The sequence below is a fragment of the Symsagittifera roscoffensis genome, chromosome 3 (assembly GCF_963678635.1).
Source record: "Symsagittifera roscoffensis chromosome 3, txSymRosc1.1, whole genome shotgun sequence".
Lineage (NCBI taxonomy): Eukaryota > Metazoa > Xenacoelomorpha > Acoela > Convolutidae > Symsagittifera > Symsagittifera roscoffensis.
The window spans coordinates 44,480,346-44,503,045 of record NC_087064.1 but is presented as its reverse complement, the minus strand read 5'-3'; the positions used below and the strand labels follow the sequence as shown (position 1 = coordinate 44,503,045).

The 22,700-nt window shown below is 35.1% G+C and overlaps 1 protein-coding gene and 1 long non-coding RNA gene across 2 annotated transcripts; both read right to left on the bottom strand.

Annotated features, from left to right (window-relative positions):
- Positions 1-2,470: 2,470 nt before the first annotated feature.
- LOC134841212 (uncharacterized) lies at positions 2,471-7,177 on the bottom strand. Its single transcript, XR_010162460.1, has 3 exons — positions 6,983-7,177; positions 3,133-3,341; positions 2,471-2,572 (listed from the first exon to the last, which is right to left on the bottom strand). It is a non-coding gene; the product is annotated as an uncharacterized LOC134841212 (long non-coding RNA).
- A 5,613-nt stretch (positions 7,178-12,790) lies between these two features.
- On the bottom strand, positions 12,791-14,506 carry LOC134842048 (negative elongation factor D-like). The gene has a single exon (XM_063858201.1). The coding sequence runs from the start codon at positions 14,501-14,503 to the stop codon at positions 12,791-12,793; it is 1,713 nt and encodes a 570-aa protein (XP_063714271.1). The 5' UTR covers positions 14,504-14,506.
- Between the last annotated feature and the right edge of the window lie 8,194 nt (positions 14,507-22,700).

The window sequence follows — 22,700 nt, the reverse complement described above, 5'->3', positions numbered from 1 at the left end:
AAGTCGAAATTTGTCTGAAGAAAAAAATCCACCCGAGCACAAATATTCCGTTACTTTCGTATCGAAAGTCGGAACGACAGGACTGTTCGCACATCAGTGCTCGTATATTCCAACTGCCCGTTATCTAGTTCTTGAATAGTTTAAATCAACTTTTTTGATAAACTCAAAATTTTGTACTACAAACATCAAATGCACGTGCTATGACTTGCGTAGAATTAAAATGACCCATTATAATTGGCTTCAATTCAAATGATAACGTTTATGAGTGCTGATAATTTGCCACGCATAATTAGTTTGCGTTTCATCACTAACAAAGTCACCCGCATTTTAGTCTATAGCAATTATTTCCGTATCGATACCCATACGCTGTCAATTGGTGCCAATACGCTGACATCGGTCTGAATTTGAAAAAAAAACCACCTCAAGCGTATTAAATCCTCACTTTCTTCAAAAATCTGATTAAAAATTGATCACAGCTGAAATTTTTTCTTTAAACTTTTTTTCGATTTAAACTTGATCAGCACCTTTCAGACCATATAAAAAATCATGTCAATAATGACTGGCTAAAAAATTGAAACTGGTCTGGAGAAAAAGACCTCCAAGAAAAAAGTATTCGGTCTATTTCTTCGAAAGTTGAAACAACAAGACTGCTAGTATGAGCGCGAAGCCTTGAATGTTCCGACTGCCTTTTATGGTCTATGGAAAAATAAACTTAGAAAAATCGTCAAGCACAGGTCATCTGTGCAATTCTTGCTAGCATGCAAAAAAATCTGAACTTGTGGGTTTGCTAGTACAAAGGGCACCGTTGGTTATTGCGTTTTCGGACAGAACACTTATTTACTGTAAAAAATGGGGAGTTTTTAAAAAATTCTCATCACTAAAAAAGTCTCATCATAGAGTATTTATACATTCCTATCAGGTAAGATATTGCATAAAACTGTATGATAAGCATTTTTCCATGTATGAAAGTTGTATGACAAGCATTTTCGTTAAACCCGGGTAAAAAAAACTGTTTTTATACAGTTTGGTTGCGTAAGATTTGTAAAAAACTGTAGGACAAGCATTTTTCATGTATGAAAGTTGTATGACAAGCATTTTCGTTAAACCCGGGTAACTGAAGCTTGTGAACAATGGTTTTTTATCCTATACAATTTGCAAAAAATTTGTTCTTGATGACTTTTTCCAATAAATTGCAGCGAGACCTTAGCTGAGCACTCAAAAGCCAATCTAATCTTTTTAGGTGTTTTACAGTCATGGAACATAAAATTTGCTTTTTGATTATTTTTTTTCACATTTTTGTCTTTTGCGCTGAAACTATTCAAAATATAGGTTTCTAATTTTGGCAAAAAAGTTGAAGTTTATTAGAAGCGTTTACTCGGGCTTAAATTTGAGAAATCTTGTATAGAAGGCGTGAATAAGACAGTAGTTTATAACTAGTTACAGAAGTGCTCTTGCTGTGGAAACATGCTTGCAACCAAAAAAAAGCGTATAAATTATTGGGCCCAAGTTAATTTTTTGAGAAGCTGACGAGCTTTACTTGCTCTTTATGCCGCCGAAATTTGACTGATAACAGAAAACAGAATTGAAAGAGCTACTTAGTGCGCGTCAAAAAATGGGCATATCTGTGTTGACGACTCATACATTAGAAGTACTTGGGAGCTTATGCCAGAAAGTTGATCTAAATAACTCGAAAGTTTTACGCGCAACATTATTCGAAAGTTTTAGCGATTTTTGAAGCCGACCAAGTATTTCTTTCACTTCTGTTATATGTCATTTTTTGGCGGGATAAAGAGCAATTTAAGCTTGTAAGCTTTTTAAAGAATTATTTTGACCCCAGTAATTCAAACTGTTTACATTGACTGCGAGGATATTTCCACAGCAGGAACACAACTAAAAGTAAATATGATATAGTGGCTAATTTACGCCTTCGAAACATTTTTTTTTCTCAAATTTGCAAAGCCCTTTCAAATAGTTTCATCTTGCATTTGTCAAAATTTCAACCCCATATCTTATAGTTTCAAAGAAAATGACGAAACTTGAAAAAAAATTGTTCATTTGCTCGTTGAACTCAAAAAATTGCTACTTTTATGTCACGTGACTGTCGAGGTTTCAGAAATTTTGAGAGCCCTTTCACAAAACTATTAATAACGCAATTAAAACTTCTATAGAGGAAATTGTCACAATTGTCTAAACCCTTATTTATGATCGACAACCGTTTAGGTTTGCTCGACACAGCTAATAACTATGTGCAAAAGACTTTCAAGTGTGAATGTGATACCAACAAATCAGAATGACAAACGAATGGTAAGAGAAATTCAAAGTCTACTGTCGCGGTGATCAGCTTGTCGCAATGATTTGGTTATCAGCTTTGGCTAAGCGAAAAACCTTACCACTAAATAGTGAGTTTTTTGGTCGCTGTCCGAAACTAGCTTCCACTCGAGTACCATCTCATGAGTAGTGTATGACTGGACCCAGAAATGCACACAGTCAGATAAGACTGCAGAGGTGTTGGGACATCCTCGGGGTAGGGGACCGACACTCTGGTGCAACCACACCCCATCTTCATCAGCGTCTAAAATTAGGGTCAAATCAACTACTTTCATTCAACTTGGGTGATGTTCCTTACTGATGTTACACTGATCAATTAACTCGAATGTGTTCTAAGTGAACAGATCTTACATCTGAGTGGTTTCTTGATCCTTTGGCTGAGTGTTTTCTTATCACTATCCCTTTTTGGCTGAACGACAGTAAATTTTTACTTAAGGCGTCTCTAGCGCTTATACATACTAATTATAAGACGACAGAACGTGCCAGAAGAAAATATTTGAAATATTTATGGTCAAACTCAAAACCTTCACAAAATGTCTAAAATTCAAAATTGCATTTTTGTCTACTATTGCTGAAGTGTCAGAGAATGACTTCCACTCGGGCAAACGTGATTTGTTTTTACTGTTTGGAAAGAGCTCAGAAAGTCTATTTATACTCGAAAACTCGCTCCCGCTTAAATTTTTTCAATACAGCCACCTCAGACTCAGACAGGAAACATGCTTAAAAGTACGCGTTTAAGTTTAATCGGATTGCCTATTGAGTTCTAGAACACTTAAATGAGGGAGGAACTTTCGGGAAACTAACAATCAGAAGAGGATATATTCTTCAAAAGAATATCTGTAGCCAGTAGGTTGCACTGCTTCACTGCGAGGTTGTAGTTGAATGACTTGCACTCTGGGTGGAACACGCACTGGCTCCCACAGAACATCTCCGACACTATTTGGTTGAAACTCAAGAACCCAAAATCAGCCAGCATCGGCTCAGAGGAACGGATAGAGTTTAACTGCGGGAACCTGTTTGCAAACGTCAAAAATGAAATTGGCTGCTTCCTACTATTTTAAGATATACAATTCAGTTTGTAGTACAAAACATGGATCAACTTAACAATTGCCCCCCTTTTAAGAAAAAGGGGGGCAATTGTTAAGTAGATTAAAATAACGCATTTTCGACCAATCCGAATGCAGCTAAATTATAATTCTCAATAGAAAGCTCAGTTCTAATTTACTGCTTTTATTAATAGGGGTGGCAATTCTTAAGTAGATACCAAGGGGGGGGGGGGGCAATTGTTAAGTAGATCCCAAAGCATTTGCATTTTATAAATAGCTTCCGGCTGATTCACACGCGGTGAGAGTTCAATCAAAAAGAACTTAAGGTAAAATCTAAAGTATAAATATAAGATCAGCAAGTATCAAGGTCAGGTAGCATTTGCAGCAAAACCAATTGTTAAAAAACAAAATATAGCCAGTTGCTGCACAATTCATCTTTTCTTTCAATTGTGTCGTTTCTTTTTAGTGATTAGATGAGAGGTTCTGAAAATGAAAGCCTAGAATTTAGGCATATTTGACAGTGTTAGTAAATTGACAGCAGTTTTACTTAATTTCGTACTTAATTTCGTACTTGTCAAAGCGGGTAAATAAAATTTTAAACGGGTCTAAAAACCCACCGGAAGCTTCTTAGTCAGTCACCACACGTCATAGGTTTGACATGCAATACTTCAATTCTCGAAAACTATTCAATGGTTTTTTACCTTGGTTATCACCTAGATTTTCGCTAAAACTTTTTTAACACCTCATGCTACTTCTCTTAGACAATGCAAACCCTATTTTACAGTTATATCAAAAAACGGTAAGTAGAAAGAATTCTAAAGAAGAAGAGTTTATTTATCAAAAATACGGAATATATTTTCAAACACTTTCCAATTAGAATAAATGCTGTTAACGTTGAAAGGATAGGTAACGAGATCAGATAATCTGATTCAAACCTACCTTGTCTATTTAAACACAACAAAATGAGTAAATATACATACAAAAAAGGTTCCCAGAAGGGATCGTGTCTATGAATCCAGCGATGAATCCCGGCGCTCTACCGCTGCGCCATGAACGGTACGAGCCTTTCATGTAATACGAACACTTAGTAAATAGGTTAAATTTATTCCAAATAAGTTCGAATAAAAATTAATATAAATTATTAATTTTCCTTTTACCCTTTTTTTCTCTTTCTATCTTCTCCTATTCTGCCCATTTACCTTCTCGTACTCATCCCCAGTTAATTATTCCTCTGTTAGTTTAACCCAGTGAGCTCCTGAGCCCTTGTTACCCTTTTTATTTTTCCCGGCACGCGCAAAAAGCAAAAATTAATGATAATTCTAATCTGAGCCTTATAATACTGTAAAACAAAGAAAAAAGATATTTAAATTCAAGAACAAATTAAATACAAAAAAGGGCTTGTCAGAGAAATTAGGTCCTAGAGTAAGCTGAGATTTCTGTTTCCTTTTATCAAATTTAGCTTTTATTAGTTATTAGACTCACAATTAAATAATTTCAAATTTGAATGCTTTGACTCTAAATTATGAACAAAATACGGTGTGCATGCACTTGATTCCAAGCTTCTTTAATACTTTACAATTAATTTTAGTCTTTTTACAAATGAAGGTATTTCAAAGATGCTTAGCTTGTCACTTATTTAGCCAAAAGCAGAGGTAAAATGTCGTTTGTTTTATGTAATAGGCACAAAGTTAAATTTCTTTGTTTCAAACTATCATTAGACAATTATACAATTTTTTTGCTTTTTTCGGGCTAGATAAAGCTGGTCAATTGCCAACAAGCAAGCACGCAACTTACTCATACAAATTCAAAACACTTTGGGTCATTAATAAGGCCAGAATTACAAAACGGACGAATTAATAAACTTTTCATTGATTTTAAAATAATTTTCAAATAAACCTTTCTTTTTCGTTATCTTATTATGAGAAACGATAGTTAATTTATCTATAATCGTATACACCTGCTTATTTTCTTTTTGACCAGATCTTTCTCTGTTTTCCTTTCTTGCAATTTTTTTTTCAAGTCATCGACTTGTATGCAATTCTGAATACGGCCATGAAAGTTTTTCACTGGTTTGCTTAACTGCATTTTTGTGTCATTTTCTTTGCCAGTATAAGATACTGATGCAATCTTTTGTTGTTCCGACTTTCGTAACCAAAGAAGCGGAATATTTGTACTCTTTGTTGTTTTTTTTCAGACAAATTTTGACTTTTTAACTAGCCATGGTTGATCCATTTGTCAAAATCATTCGAAAGGTATTGTTACCTGAGCTTAAATTTGAAAAGATATTTCACCCGTGATCTTCGTAAAGTTATGGTGGTATAAAGGTTGTCATTTCGGTCAATTTGGAACAATTAACGTGCGGTATATTTCGTGCTTTCAACGCGCAAGCGAAGGTTTAATCCGTCTTAGAAATGGTTCCAAATTGGTTGATGGAAGCTTATTTGCCATAACTGATTTGTTACTAGGAGCGAAAACTATTTTTGTACTTTATATGGCGTGTGGGGAGATGATTTTCGCAAAAAAATTTTCAAATTAAAAAAAACTTATTTTTTTCTTTGACATTTATTTTTTTCTTGTTCTTACTGCTCCATAGACCTTAACTTAAAAGGCAGTCGGAAAATTCTGGTTTTCGCCCTGATACGAGTAGTCCTGTTTGCTTTTGCATCTCATTCGTTTTGTATTTAAAATTTTTACACTTGAAACGCATTTTTTCCTTCAGTTTTGCGCTAGCTCAACGATTATTATAGCCAGACTTTTTAAAGCACAATGCATCACTTGTGTAAGGGACGCATCCAAGATTTTCTCAAGGGAGAAGGAACGGATTTTTAAAATCGGTTTTCAATAAATTTGTTGACTTATTTAAGTTGGCCAAGTTGATTTTTCGAGCTCTCTAAAATTACTTATAAAAACCTTATTTTAAAAAATCTGCCCTTTGCCAATTTGAAAAAACAACAGGCCAAAAAGCTGTTTTGGACACTGTTTGGAAAATTTTGGTAAGAAAAATGGGTTATTTTGGCGCGCTCCACTTTAAATTTAGCATATCGGATCTTTGAAAAAAATGTGTTTCTAGATTAATATTAGTGTTGCTCGCCCGAAACGGGATGCCGTAGATAGTAACAAAGTGGGGACCCTTCGGATGGTGAGAGAGTCTAATTCCCAAGGAAAAAGAAGCATTAGCCACCGCCCCATACACGCCCACGTTTGTTATTTTTGATAAATTGCACGTTATCACTTAATCGATAGAACCTTTTAATCCGACGATGAGTTGGTCTAGTGCCCAGAATTATTGACTAACTATTGCCGTTATAATGCTCTCATAATGATTTCTCAAGGGTATCATCACGAATTGAAAGGATAGTCATTGCAAGTAAAAAATGTTAATGAAATTTGCCAGACCAAAAACAAGCTTTTCTCAATTCAATTACCACCGCAAAAATGCGATAAGAACTTATTTATGGGCTCCGTTTGTTTTTCCTTCGCACGAATGTATACAATGAACCTGCGCTTTTTTTGTTGACCGCTGTGTTTTACTGGGTTGTTGTCCGCAAGTTTCATCATGTTCAGTATTCAGCTCAGCATAGTAGAAAAAATTAAAAACTATTACTGACCTTGCCACCCTGGAATCTTCGGGAACGATAGCAGGTAAATCTTCGTCACAAATAAAACATTTCGAAACCTCAGGATTCACTTTTTCCAGTAAAAACAGCCAAAAAAGTATTAAAATGAGGACGAATTTTGGTTCCAAGGACATTTTTCCATTACAAATTATCAGGTGTTCCTTAGAATGCACAATTCATGTCTGTCAAAATACCATCATCAATTGTAATCACAGTATACAGCTGCCAGAGTCTACGCACACTTTTGTTGTATTTTGTTCACGCAATTTTATTTTTTAAATCTGTAGTATATTTAATCAGCTGTTTCCCTGGAAACAAAAGACGGCGAGTTCTGTCAGAATATTTATTAATTTTCAGCTCATGCTCTTACATAAATGATAAAGATTGTAGACCAATTTGTACCAAATATTGTGGTTAGAAAACCTATATGGCAAATGTATTACTTACAGATTCGAGACATAGGTATCCACTTAGACTTCAAGACTTAAAACTTGCTTTTTTTCTGATTTTGCCAAAGATTTCTGCATCTTTTTTGGCACGCCGATCTCGCAGCTGCGCTCAATGCTTATAATAATGTTCACAACTGCAAAGATCACATCGTTACAATTTTTGACTGCCAAATTTCTGTTAGTTTTTGAAATTGCTCAATTTTTGCTTTGTAAAATTGAAAAATCAACCTTGACCAAGACAAGTTGAATAAAAAACTACATCTCGTGCTTTCAGTAGCGTGCCGAAGAGGGATTGTGCTAGCGCGCGCGCGCGCGTGTGTGTGTGTGTGTGTGTGTGTGTGTGTGTGCGGAATGGGATGGTGGGGGTTGGTTTTTCTCAACTCTGGTTGCCACATTTTGTCTTCCAATGTTCTCCCTTTGGTATGATTTACTTATATTACTTATTGCAAAATATTCCTTAAATTCCTCTAAAATCACCCGAACCGGTGCCAATATACTGTCTAAGCTGTCCAAAAAGTTTCTCAGAACGCAAGTTCATTCTCTAAGAGAAAAAGGCAGTGGACTAAAAATATTTTGGTACATAAGATCACTCTACGGCAAAGCTCCTACAACACAAACTGCTAACCTATAAAAATCATAATTTAAAAAAACACTCGCCACTCTTCAATCTTAAACCTCATTACAATGAATTTTACACGAAAAAGTTGATCCTCCAAATAGTTGGCAAATTTCGACAACTTTTCAACGCAGAGAGAAAACTAGTTATTAAGATTTGTTAAAGCCGTAATATATCCCATAAAATACACTTAACAGTGCGAGAAAACCACGACAAAAAATTTTAAAAACAAAAAAACTGTTGAAAAATTTTTGGATAATTTTGCTCATGCAGAAACCTTTGACTGTTGAACTTTTTCAATTCCCCTAGGCAACCTACATGACATGCGTTTCGTATTTTATATTTTACTTGGGAAAATAAAGGGCCATATTACAGCTGTTATTAAGACATAGGCCACAAAATAGTTTCAATGAAAAAAAAATTAAAAACGCCATAACTGCTTGCTGTGTAAACAGTACAGAAAATTACGACTACCATGATTTCACTTGAAAATTTCGAATAAAGGGAGAAAAAAATTCGACATTTTCTTGGAAATTATAGCTGATATAGTTTTAATACAACACTACACTTGAACCTCTACCATCATTCTTTGAGCTAATCAAAATAGCGTCAAAACACACCGGTGAAACGGTCAAGTGTTCGAACAAAATTCTCAATAAAAAGCCAAAAAACCTCAAATAGTCCTTTTAAATCAAAAAAACAAAAATTTAGAAACACTTGGTACGATGAAAATCATTGATAGCTTGGTTTTTGAAAAAAAATTAGATTACCTTAGCCCGAACTAAGTTGTTTCGCCCATTAAAAATAGGTGAGTACTTTGTTTTCGGGTTTATTTCTGTTATGTTTTGTTCCGTTTAGACGAATTTGTTCAGTTCAGTCGAAAACAATGCTGAAAAATGTCGCAGCGTCGAGAGAACCCGGTTGGAAATTTCAGAACTTTTTTATGTTTCGAGTAAGTAGAGCTAACAAGAAACACTCATTATATGCAAATCGGTCAATAAGGCAGAAAAACTTGATATCAATAAAAACAACTAGTTTCGACAGCTTCATCTAGAGCTTCTTTGGCAATAAACATATCTTCTAAAAACTTAGCAAAAAAATGAAAACTTTATTCAATTCTTTTCAAATTAATTTTATAAAAATTATGATTGAATTTTTTTTGTCATTAAAAAGACAACTGTTGCAAATGATGCCTAATTCTTTAGTTTTCTATGCACGCGTTTGTATAACTTTCTCATCACACCACGAACAAAAACCCGCACCAACTCGAAGTAAAAAAATGACATTTTTCTGTATTTTTTCAATATGGTCGTAACATTGTTCTTTCGCACAGCTAGCGACTCTTCTTATTTAATTTGAGTCGCTATTTGTAAAAGTTATATGGAAAAGCATTAAATACGCACCTTTCCAAAATCTCTGGGGATCGCGCGTCCTGGATAAATTTTTAGAAGTCCGCATAACTTTGTCCAAATTGACAACGTTTGTAACCCCAGATTTGTATCAAATTTGGTCACGTTTTTATTTTTGCATTCAGGTTGTCAATAGCTTCATTGGGTCATAAAACTTTTGAATTTAAAATGATTAATTCAATCGTCGAATTTTGTCTGAAATAAGCAAATCCACCCGAGTATAAAGATTCTGGTGTTTTTTTTAAACTTTTTTCCTGCAAAAATGCTCTTTTTTTATTTTCTGATTTTAATAAATAAAGCAAACAACCATAAAATTAGAGAAATTAACCTTCAAATTTCAAGACTGAACTATGGATGAAAAATAACAAAATTTTCAATATCGATTGATTTAATATCAAGGACTCAGAATGAAAAACAATTTTTTATTCGAGCCAGTTAACTTAGGAAAAGCCAAATAAAGGCATAGATACTCCATTCCCAGCTAGTTTAAATGAATTGATGAGTTGAATTAGGGTAGAAAATTGGTTGTGTCGAGAAATCTTTCACTCCAAATGAAATATTGTGCTTTGTAGAGAAGAGGGGATGGGATATAGAGAAAAATAAACTCACACAATACCAAAATTTACTGAATTAAATTTTTAAAGCCACCAACAATTAAGAGAAAGTACTACATAAAACTGAGAAAACAGAATATTTATGCTTGAGGCGGTTTGTTATTCAATCAATTTTCGGCGACCGAATTCGATTTTGGCAAAGTTTTTTTATACTCATTGAAAAGATATTATAGCTACAATCATTTTTTACGAAGTTCTGGGAGTTTAAAAAGTTGACAATTTGGCCATGCTTTGAACTAATTTATGCGCGTTTTGAATATTTTATTTTGAATATTTTAAGATGAAGGCTTAAGGCGAATTATTTATGCATGGCGAATTATCCCGCACAACAAAATCCCTCCAACTTTCAATATTTTTCCCCAAAAGCTATTCGATATGGAATAAGGGGAAGTCAACATTCAGGGCATTGCCCTGATATACGAGCAGTCTTGTTTTCTTCAAAAGTCGGAGCAATTAGCAAGTCTTACTTGAAACTATTTGGGGGCGAAATTAGTATCTCACTGAGTGCATATACATTCCTTCAACAGGATTTATGCCACTATCATGAAGTTTTCACATTATACATTATAATATCTAACACACCACTCGCAATCAAGTCATTCTCCTTCCCAAAATTAAACCAAAAATCGATGTATGAAAGTTAATTTTTTTTAATTTAAAAAGTTTGCTTGAGGATCTTACTGAAGACTCGAACAACCTTTTTTCACTTGTAGAGACTTTTCTTATTCTGGAAATTTAGTATATCCTGAACCACTGCATTTTTGAAGGGTCCAAAGCTCACCACAAAATTCAAACCAAAAAAAAACAAAACGCGTAGCAACGAATAGCAAGCTCCTATTCTTGAAATATAAGCATTCAGCAGATAGTTGTAAAAATGTTAATGAACTCAAAACAAGTAAACCGAAAAAACCTATATCACATTTTCAGGCCAAACAGTGCACTGGATAGAAACATATCTGGAATCAGGAGACAGTTCTTCAAACCTGTTAAATTTTGTCGAAACAATCAAGGAAAACAAAAGAACAAAAGACGAACAAGAGAGCGTCCTTGTTGCGGAAACCACTTACAATTCACAGCATACACAGTTTAGCCTCGTAATGCACTATCACAATTCGTTATCAAGTTGGATAGCCAATTAATTTTAACCAGGGTCCGAGGAAATTGAATAAGTAAATTGGGCTTTGATTTTAATCAAGGGGCCTAGGAAGTTTTATTAAAAAAATTAGAGATGACCACAAAAATGAATTTATACGCCAATGCAAAACTGAAATTAGGAGAAATTAAACTAAATTTATTCTTTTAATCGCGTCTGAAATTTGTTTACTGACTACAATAAAAATGTGTTCCAGCTTTCTTAAATGAACATCAATTTTCATATGTCGCAATTGTATATTCTATACAATTCAGCATTATTTTATAATATTCAGATTCATGTTTTACACAGAGGCGAAGCTGCGCTTCGCAAACACTTGTGAGAACACGACCAAAAAGCAGCTCAATCAAGTTAAATATGAAAAAGTAGAAATAAGCCTCGATTTAGCAAAAACTCGGCTACGTGTACGATTGGAATCTGCGACCTACTGCAATCAAGAGATTTTGAGTCTCACGCACAATCCCCTCAGCCACTCAAGCTTAACAACCGACAAACACTAGTCACGAATAAAGCAGCTACATATGCTAACAAAGTGCCAATGCGATTCAGCACCAAATACAAATAGACTCAATTTTGCAATTAATAATTTGGAATATAACAAACTGAAGGCATCCACACTAACTTTGCATGTAACAAATCGCAAAGCATAAAGCCACGTTATGTATAAATTATGCATTTCAAAAAATTGCGAGGATATTGAGTAAGAAAATTTCTGATATCGAGTTTTTATATTGTGATGTTGTTTGAAACAAATAGCTTTTTTCGGTTCATTTGATGAATTCAAAATTCATCAACTGCGTTAATTTATTACTATTCGGATGTCAAAGCACATGCTATCAAAAAGCTGTAAAGGTGCCTCACCATATTGGGGTGCCGCGCCAATATTTTCGACTTAGGTTGAAAAAAGAAGGTTCGTACTAATACACTAGCTTCACAAATAAATATTTGAATATGCAATGGAATTATTAATTTTTTTTTAAAATTACTTTGAGTTAACAGGGTTTTTTACCACATTGTTTTTCGTCCAAAATGCTTGTTTTGCAATAAATCTAAATTCCGTTTTATTAATGAAGTCTAATTTGCTTTCCGTCACCCTGTTATCAGTATTATATTACGCTTCATACTATATAAATTGTCTTAAATTCGAAGAGGTCTATTGTCGAAAAATTGTTCGGACTGATTTTGCCTAAGCTGAAAATAAGCTGATAAAAATACTTATTGAAAATTCGAAATTCTATGATTTGATATTCGGTCGAAATCTCTTATGATATTCGGTCGCAAATTTTTTAAGCTCAACACATTTGCGTTAAAGCAATGTCGCTTGAGGTTTTTTGTTTGATTCGTTTAAAAATGCCTGCCGAAATATATATTGAGCTTGATTGTGTCCTGAACAGCTAAAGATGATCAAGTCAGTTTTTTTTTCGGGAAATAACAAAAACTTTATTAAAAGGCTGTGATATTGCATGTCACTAGATTCCGAACGACGTCTCTTTGCTGCAACTAATTTTTCATCAAAAAGAAAGTACTCCAAACCGGCGGTCAAAACAAAAACTGAGTTCTAAATAGTTTCTATTCGGTCAAATAAGGCCTGGATATCGAGATTTTCATTCGCTTTACTTTGCACTGCATGTATCAATGAGTCATCTATACATAAAGGCTGAATAGCAATTACAAACTCGTCACTAAAAGGAGCCCCAATCAAATCCAGCAACATCGAGAGAAAGTATCTAATTACACTAGTATCAGAGTTCAAGTTTTTCAAACAGTCTGCAAAAAATTGAATAACCGGTATGACAAAATCGTTACAAACGAGATGAATCATTCGATCGGCTATGACCTTCTCCATCTCCAGTTTGGCATGCGTGGACAGAAACGAAAAAGAGTGAAGGAATAGTTTTTTCAGCAGCTGGAAAACATGTTCATGCTGAAGCTGATGTACGGTTATGACCTCATCGAGTAACAACAATGGAACGGGTATGGGGTCTGTTGTTCGATCATAAAATGAGTCATCTTGGACAATCTCCTCAACCCAATTTGTAATGCCAAAAGCCACGACAGGAACCCGAATGCATTCGTGGACTAGTTCAACCTCCTGCACCAGTTCTCTGCCACTTCCCTTGTTCCAGAGCACCTCGTTTACTCTGTCAATTGCAACCAAGGTCGACTGCAGATCCTCCGTGTCAATGGACGTCCGTCTGTAAGATCCATCACTTTTACAGTACTTCCAGTCTTCCACGACTGACACCGCGTAAGCAAGTAGATAGATGTACTTTGCTTTATGATCTGTGTTAATTTTTGGCTCTTTACAGAACACACATGCGACTAAAAGTTCTAGAAAAATTGGATCCTTCAACAGGGAAACTGTCGGCACGGCTGACTCGTCGTGTCCAACTTGATATAGTTTGTACAATATAGTTATGTCAGCAGGGTTTAGCTGATTTTTACTCAGCATCGAGCTCATTGCATGTAAAGCTCTTGGATGCATTTGTGTTTTTGAAACAGCGAAATTGATGGCAATAATATCCGTCAAGTTTTCACTGCCGCTCGAAGATTTGATTATCTCTTGCTTAATTCGATATGCCATTGATCCACCGTAAGGGCTTTCTTCTAAGTACGACAGCAAAATAATTGAAAACAGAAAAGAGTGTTCGCCGTAATTTACCATTGAGCAGAGTTCTTTAATGTGATGCTGAATCGCCGAAGACTTTTCGTTAACGATGTTCATTATTTCAGTGTTGAGGACGCCAGCAAAAACTTCAAGCTGCTGACTAGCTGTAGCAACCCCCGTTATTTCACCTTGAAATCCAGATTCTGCTATCAACTTAACAGTAAATGTTAGCATCAAACAATCAGGGTACTCCTCAGCTAGCTGGTAAATCAGCTTCCTCCATTTTTGGTTCTCAACTAGTCCGCCAAGCCAGTCAGGAATTTTTCCTTCCACATTGAAAATTTTGTCCGCTTTTTTAGGATCAAAATATTTGATTACCAAATTGTAATAATGATTTTCAATAAGATCTTGGATTTTAGCCGGCTCAAGGCCTAATTGAACCATCCAATCTGCAAGCAAGTTAACCATTTGTGCTAAGGACAAGTAGCTTTTGGAAAGCTCCTTAATAGCAATCTCTGGAGTTCCACCTTTTTCAATGTATCGAGTCAAAAATTGAATAACTGAAGGCTCCATAATGCAATCTGTTTTTCGGAACGCCTCTAGGCAGTCATCCAGACTCATGGAATCCAGAATTACTTGTGTAGAGGAAGACACAACATCCATAATTTAACTGAAATTGAATGCAATTGTTTAACACCTCGGCTAAGCTGCAATTCGCATACACAAGCGAAACATGGCCTGCTACAAAAAATAATGTGATAAAATCGAGATAAGCTAAGCTTTGAAAAGCAACAACCATTAAGCCAATTACAGGAATTCAACCATGGACCTCCAGATTGCGAGTCAATCGACTTCTCCACTAGCCCTTTTGTTGTCTTACGTAGTTAACATATCCTCTAACGTTAAAAACAAATCATCAATGAATGCAGATTATTAGCATGGACAAAACATAGCCAACAGAAGGTTGGAAGAGAGTTAAAGAATAAAACCTTTTTTTCGAATTTCGACGAAAAAAAATATACCAAGTTGAAGCTCTTTGAATTTCAAGATTAACTTATGATTGGCCCTTTTACGATAAAATTAAATCAATTCAAGATTTAATCAATGGCTAAATTTTTCATTCCGCTGGGAAATGTAAGAATTTTTTTTTGAAATTAGAAGCCCTTCATGTTGGATCCTTCAACGTAAAGGACTTCTGATTTCACTTTGAAGCGCCATTTCGCTTTCGTAATTGGGTATCGCCAAAGAAACTGAACAAAACTGGGACACAAAAATGAGCGAGCTGGTTGGAAAAGTAAGCTCATGAGATTGGAAAAGTAACAAAATCATGCTATCATAACACAAGCAATTGCTAGCGTAAATTAAAAAAAACCATCAGCCGATGTTTCTAAAAAAGTTTCCAACGTTTTCAAAAGTGAAAGTTTTTGCAAGATATATGAAATTTGCGAAGCCATGCAATGGTTTTACTTTAGTAACGCTTAACGATTATACGAAATGATACAGAGGATAGACAATAGGATAAGTGTTAATGAACAAGAAAATCAAACAAATACGACTGATTAACTCGATCTTCATTAAAAGTTGACATCAATTTTGAGCTGTTTACACAGAGGCCAAGCTTACACAGAGGCTTCGCTATCACTAGTCGGAACACGACAAAAAGTAGCTCTATAAAAGGCAATAAGAAAAATAGAAATAAGTCTCGAATTAGTAAAAATTTCGATTACATCTGAGATTCGAACCTGCGACCTAAAGATTATGAGTCACACACACTAACCGCTCAGCCACGCACGCTTAATAAATCACAAACAATAGCCAAAAATAAAGCAGAGAACAGATGCTATGAAATTTCCAATGCTACAGATCGTGATTATAGCAAAAGTGCCACCAAATAAGAGAACATCTGTCGTAAACACTTTTAATTGCGAGTTAGATTAGAACAAAAGGTTCTTACTAAAACACTACGCTGCCGGCTAGTGTAAAAAAGTAAACACAAAGAGTTAGAATTTTCAAAAGAAAAATGGGAAAAATTATTTTTTCTAAAGTTTTTATCAGCAAGACATAAGATAAGTTAAAATAAATTAAGATATGTGAGCAAATTCATTGATTTGATACGTGAACAAAATTGACCAAAATGCTTCATCTTCAACTATGACCAGTAAAGAACTTTTGATGATTTATTTCATCCAGACCAAACGTACAAAACAGAAAATTTTCAATGCGTTTCCTCGTATTGGGTTGACATTTGACAAAACTTGAGAAAGATTATTATGATTTCTTGTTTACGCGCAAAATAAATAGACAAAAGCAGGGAAGTGAGAATTTTCAGAGGCAAAGCTGCGCTTCGCAAACACTTGCGAGAACACGACCAAAAAGAAGCTCTATAAAAAAAACAGAAATAAGCCTCGAATGAGCAAAAACTCGGCTACGTGTCGGATTCGAATCTGCAACCTAGCAAATTTGAGTCTACTGCACTAGCTACGGATGCTTAAAATCCCCAAAAACTAGCCACCAATAATGCAGCTACATATGCCAATAAATTGCCAATTCCATGCAGCAAAAGTAGCCAAAAATACAAAAAGACACAATTTTGTGTGTAATAAATTGGAAAGCATGAAGCCAAATTATGTATAAATTACGAGTTGGAAAATCGAGCTGTTTATCATTGTACTGCTGTTTGATACAAATAACTTTTATCGGTTCATTTGATGCGGTGCATCAGCTGCGTTAACTTTTTACTAATCAAATGTCGAAGCACATAAGATAATTTACTGCTACCGCAGCCTACCGATTCAAAAGTTACACCAAAAGTAGCTCTTTTATTTGCGGCTTAGGTTGGAGAAAACAGTTCGTGCTAATACACTTTGCTTCGTGAACTTTTAATGAAGACTTTAAATGACGTGTTATTTTAGAAGAAAAAGAACGCTCGTAATATTACACAATGCTGAAAGCTAGTGTAAAAGGCAATGAGCGTAGTGAATACTCTTATATAGGCCTTTTCAGTTTTTTTTCGTTTCCTTTGTCATAAGCACGGCAAACTCCGCTATTGAGCAGCAAAAACGAAAAGGTCACAAAAAGCGTCGAATTGAATTTAATTATCAGATTTCTCGGCAAAATATAATTTTACCTATTGATCCAGTTTTCTCAAATTGAGTTAATTTTATCAAAAAAACACCAAACATAAATTATTCGCGAAATTCAAAGAGATTTTGTGCATATATTCTTTTTTTTTAATTCAAAAGTTGATTTTCTTTCAAAAAAAGTCAGCTTTTTCTGTTTCCTAGCGTTCATTACTCCTTCCAACCGTCAGTTGGCTATGTTTGAATTTTTAGGCATCTTTTAATTATAACATTTTCGTATTAATTTAACTCAATTTAAGACTGGAACCGACAGAGAATTCCATTATTTGTAAAATTTTGATCTTCCGGATTTCAATGAAAAAATATATTATTATCACGGTCTTTGAACTTCAAAAATATATGTTCATTTTAACAATGGGAATCAATCACTGACAACTAAGCCTAATTGTTGTGATAAACTTATTAAATAGTTTCAGAGAGTGATGAAACACTAGTTGCCATTCTTTGGGCACTGACTACTAACTTCAGCATATTATCCTTGACACCAACAGCACCATTATTCCTGGCATTTTTCTGGCTTCACACAATGTCAACACCAATGCTTCTGATGCTGCCCGACGACTTCACGAAACTCAATCCCGAACAAAAAGATAAGTACTACGTTCAAATATATAACCTTGTCAATGTACTAGCAACATCCAATAATCCTCCAAACAGTAATCAAAACGCAAAAGGACTCAGAGCACCTATTGATTTTGCTGCCAAAGTAATCCCCACTGATACTCAAAACTTGATTATTGGTTCGAGTTTTTTAGCGGAGTTTGACACGAAGGAGCTGCCCAAAGACGTGGCCGTTCATTCTTACCGCGGGTCATTTTGCAGCGAGAAACAATCAGTTGTGAAAAAGTACGACGATACTGAGCTGAAATCAGTAACCTTCCAGGACGGCACCAATTCACTCACAAGGGAACTACACAAACCTGTAGATGATATATTTGAAACTTTTTGCGCCACCATTAGTGAAATTGAGACAAAGTTTTCACCTACAATAATCAATATATGCCAAGTCCCGCCTGTGAAATCGGGACCCGATTCTGTAAGTGGTAAACGTATAACTGAATTCAACAGCCTTATTGCCCATAAATTTAAGAAAAAAAAGTATCAAATTGTTCCTATATACGATAAAATTGTCAGCATAAACGACTATCAGTCAATCTTCTTTGATGAAGTACATTTGATGCGTTCTGTTAGTACTTTAAAAAATGCAATCATGGAAAAGGTGCTACCATTATCCAGCTTATCACCTCGAGTTGTTTCTCCGAATACTTCCAACTCTAGGGGCCCAGCGCACCCTCAAAGGAATCGTATGAAACCTGGTTCAAGCCAAGTCTCGTGGGGCCCCGAGCACCCAAAGAGTCTTGCGAGCCATGGTTTCAGCAACAGTCAAACCTACAATTATATGAATACCAATCGTAGTAATTATGACTTACGCCATAATAGATACTATCCATACTAATGCTGTTTTAGTAGGCTATTACCCAATGATCTGGATCTATCAAATTTATGTTTAGCCAATGGCTTTTAAAGACTCTCCTTATTTTCTCCCTTTTAACTAGCATTCCCATTAAGTACAATGAACCCAACAGCACCGCACTACTCAAAACTAGAAACATGACGTCTAACCGCCACTTTAGATTCACAGCTGGCATCTATTGCGCAGTTGTGGTACTAACCTTTCAGATTGGAATATTGGAAATCCTGCTTCTTCAATGTGGGGACATCGAAGTCAATCCAGGTCCCGCACTTTCATATGAAATCCTGGCAAACAAAGCAAAGGAACACCACAACTTCCTCAAATATATAACTCTAAATTGTAGAAGCATAAAGAACAAACACATGGAAATGCGTTTCCTGTCAGAAATAGTTGACTCAAACACAATTATCGGTCTTACGGAAACCTGGCTTGACGAAACATGCGATCATCAAACTTATTCATTCTGCAAAACAACCCATGAAATTTTTAGATGCGACCGTAACAAAAAATGCACTGGTCAACACGCAGGTGGTGGTACTCTTCTTATTATTCCGAAAAAATTTAACCCTAAGATTCGAGAAGATTTAAATTATCTACGTCCCTCCCATTTTGAAGGACTCTGGGTGGAATATAGCCCAATCATCTCAAAAAAATCAAAAAGACAGATAATTGCTATTGCCTACAATCCACACAAACAATTCAAGGAAAGTTTTATAGAAGATACACTAAAGGGTATCGATTACGCTGCCTCCGAAGCGCGAGATGTTACGATTTTGGGAGATTTCAATATTAACTACTTGAATAAACATGAAGCTAAATTTCTCAGCGATTCTATTAAACCATACAATTTGTCAATAACCAATAAGTCGATACCGACATACAACTCTAAAAACAGCCAATCCATTTTAGATAACATTATAGCAACCAAATCTCTTTGTAAAGAAACTATTGTAGCAGAACCACCTATAAACACGGACCATTTAATAACAATGTGTATTAGCAAACTAAAACGATTCGAAAAAGCCATTCCAATTCGAACTTTTCGCTTCAACAAAACCAATTATTGTAAAAATAGGTTCTGCGAGGAACTTAAACAGAGTCCATGGTTTCTCGTCTACCAAGAAAACGATATCTCTAAAATGTTAATAAAATTTGAAGATATTTTCTCGCATGCCCTAAACGCTCACGCACCACTAGAGCAGAAGTATATCCGAAATAAACCGCAGCTACAGCTGTCTGGTAAAGTACTTAACTCAGTCAATAGACCTTTAAAACAGGAAAAAGAAAATCTTCTAAAGGCATATCAATTATCAAGAACAGATGCCAATTTTGAAAACTATAAACGAATAAGAAATAAATACAACAATCATCTAAAACATTTATACAAGAAAGAGAAAACAGCTCAATTCAAAATGCTTGACTGTCCAAAAAAACAATGGAATTTCATAAACTCTATCAGGAACACCATGAAACAGTCAACGCAAATAGGTGATCTACGGAATTCGTTTGGCGACACTATAATTGAAAATAAGAAGAAAGCAAATTTCCTTAACTACAGGTTCTCAACATTAGGAGAATACAAAAACGCAGATCCTCCCATAGATGTACCAACTGAGTACAGTGTACACAGCAAAACAAATAGGCACTTTCAATTCAGGTTCATAACTCACAAAGAAATGAAAGATGCAATTTTATTACTTCCCTTAAACAAGCCATTAGGACCAAGCAAAATCCCTGCTTGGGCTCTAAAAGACAGCATTAATACTGTAAACCCAATTCTTACGATGATTATCAATGATTGCATCTCGAAATCCGTATTCCCATATACCTTAAAAAAGGCACACGTTTTTCCCATATTCAAAAAAGGCGACTCGACAGATCCAGTAAATTATCGTCCAATTTCTATTACACCCACGCTATCGAAGTTGTTTGAAAAAATTTTTTCATCCCAAATTCACGAATTCTTAGCAAATTCCAATATTCTAAATCCAAAACAATTTGGCTTTCGTCCAGGTTATTCAACTAATGATGCTCTTTTATACACAACAGAAAAAATCAGATTCCATCTCGATAAAAATAACATAGCAGCGGCTGCATTTCTTGATTTATCTAAAGCATTTGATTCACTCTCTCATTCAGTCCTTGAAAGGAAACTAAGTCACATTGGCTTTGAACAGTCAGCAACAACTCTTATTAAGTCATTTCTAGAAAACAGACAGCAATTGACAATAGTAAACGGCGAACACTCAGATTGGCTTAAATTAGAGCAAGGTGTTCCCCAAGGTACTGTACTAGGACCACTGCTGTTCAACTTGTATGTAAATGACTTACCACAAACAATAGACAAATCATGTACGTTAGTACAATATGCCGACGACACGACTCTGCTTAGTTTTCATTCAGATCCCGAAACAGCAACAAAGAGCATTGAAAACAATTTCAATAAAATTCTCTTGTATTTTCACTTAAATCGATTAATGATTAATGTAGACAAAACCCAGTTCATTGTATTTTCTGCACCGTCGAAAAAGAAACTAACTGAAAATCTTTCATTGAAAGTTGGAAACTATCAAGTTAATTTAACAGAGACAGTTAAATTTCTCGGCGTCAATATTGACATAAGCTTAACATTCGACAAAGAAATTAACAAAATTTTACAAAAAATGGCTACAGCAATCCAAACGATAAAATGCATCCGTGACGAAATCCCTCTGCGTACTAGAATTCTCCTGTTAAATACTCTTGTACTGAGCCATTTGCACTATCCATGCATGCTCTTAAACGGATGTACGCAAGATAATATTGAGAAACTCGAAAAACAAATAAAATGGGGAATCAGGATAATAATGAATATAAGCAAACGTGATTCCGTTACACTTCTAAGGAAACAGCACAAAATTCCTACTGCTCGGAATATTATCGAGTACCGATCAGCACACTACCTTCACAGGTTATGCCGAAACGATGCCCCAGCTTTCACGCATATAAGATTCCCAAATTCTGAATTCCGCTATAACCATCGAACTGGAACATTACTGTTCCCTTTAACATGTAAAACTGATTTCCTTCGTAAGTCTTTCTTATTTACATCAATCAGGAACCTTAACATAATAATCCGAACCTTGTTTAATCGAAAACTGCCGTACACATTGACAAAAACTCTGATTAAAAATTTCATCATAGGAAAAGATGACACCCTGTTACCCAATAAGGAGAGTCTTTCCGTATCCAAGGACATTTATTTTGTTAAATCAAATATTTGATTCAACCTCGTAGTAATTTATGTTTTTTCTTGTTATGTTATATAACCATTGCGTAATATTGTACACTAGATTCTTATACAATCAGTTCTGCAACTGCATAAGTATATTGAAACAATAAAGTGTCCCCTCTCTCTCTCTCTCTCTCTCTCTCAAAAAGCCAATATGAAAAAACAACTGCAATAACGGGTAAAATTTTTTATTCCGCTGAGAAATCTAATAATATAAATCCTATTTCGAAACTGGAAGCCAACGATGAGTGGAATGTACTGATTTTTCAGCAAACGATTTTAAAAAACAACATAAAACCGCTAAAAACAAATTTGAGTGGGATCAACTCAATTTTTTAGTAAAAAATACGATTTATACAAGTGTTTTCACTTCGTTCATTGAAACTTAAGAAAAAATGCAGGATCCATTCGCGTGCTTTGTTGAAAAATATCACGTAACAAATCAGAAAAATGCAAAATGATTTAGTCTTCATAATAATGCGTGCCTCAATATCCCAATGTCTTATTTACCTTGCAACGGAATTTTTATCTACTAAGAATTACTCAATTTTCGATTAACTTGTCTAGAAAGATCACTGAACCAAGTGAATTATACTAATATGTTACAAATGTCTTAGGTCTTATAGAAAGTTTTCTAAGCCTTCAAAGGTTGTATTTTTCTTTTTGTATAAATTTTTGCTCAGATTAATGACTTGTTAATGGGATCTTATTCTCTTATTCTCAAACCCCCCCCCCCCCCCCCCAATGTTGAGTATCAGAATCAAATATGTTTTTCATGGCTTAATTATACCGCATGCCCATTTTCATCGCAATCGGACAAGGTAAAGGTGGAAAAGGTGAGGGGAAAAGGAACAAGAGCCGGTTAATATCGACTTTACGAGAATATTGAGCTAGTGTCACACTTAAAACATTGGACTTGTATCACAAAACACGACAATAACTGACGTAGGCCGTACGTCCTCCAATGCTCCCAAA

Excerpts from the sequence above, each read along its gene's own strand:
- LOC134842048 (XM_063858201.1), bottom strand. The coding sequence starts at position 14,503 with ATGGATGTTGTGTCTTCCTCTACACAAGTAATTCTGGATTCCATGAGT.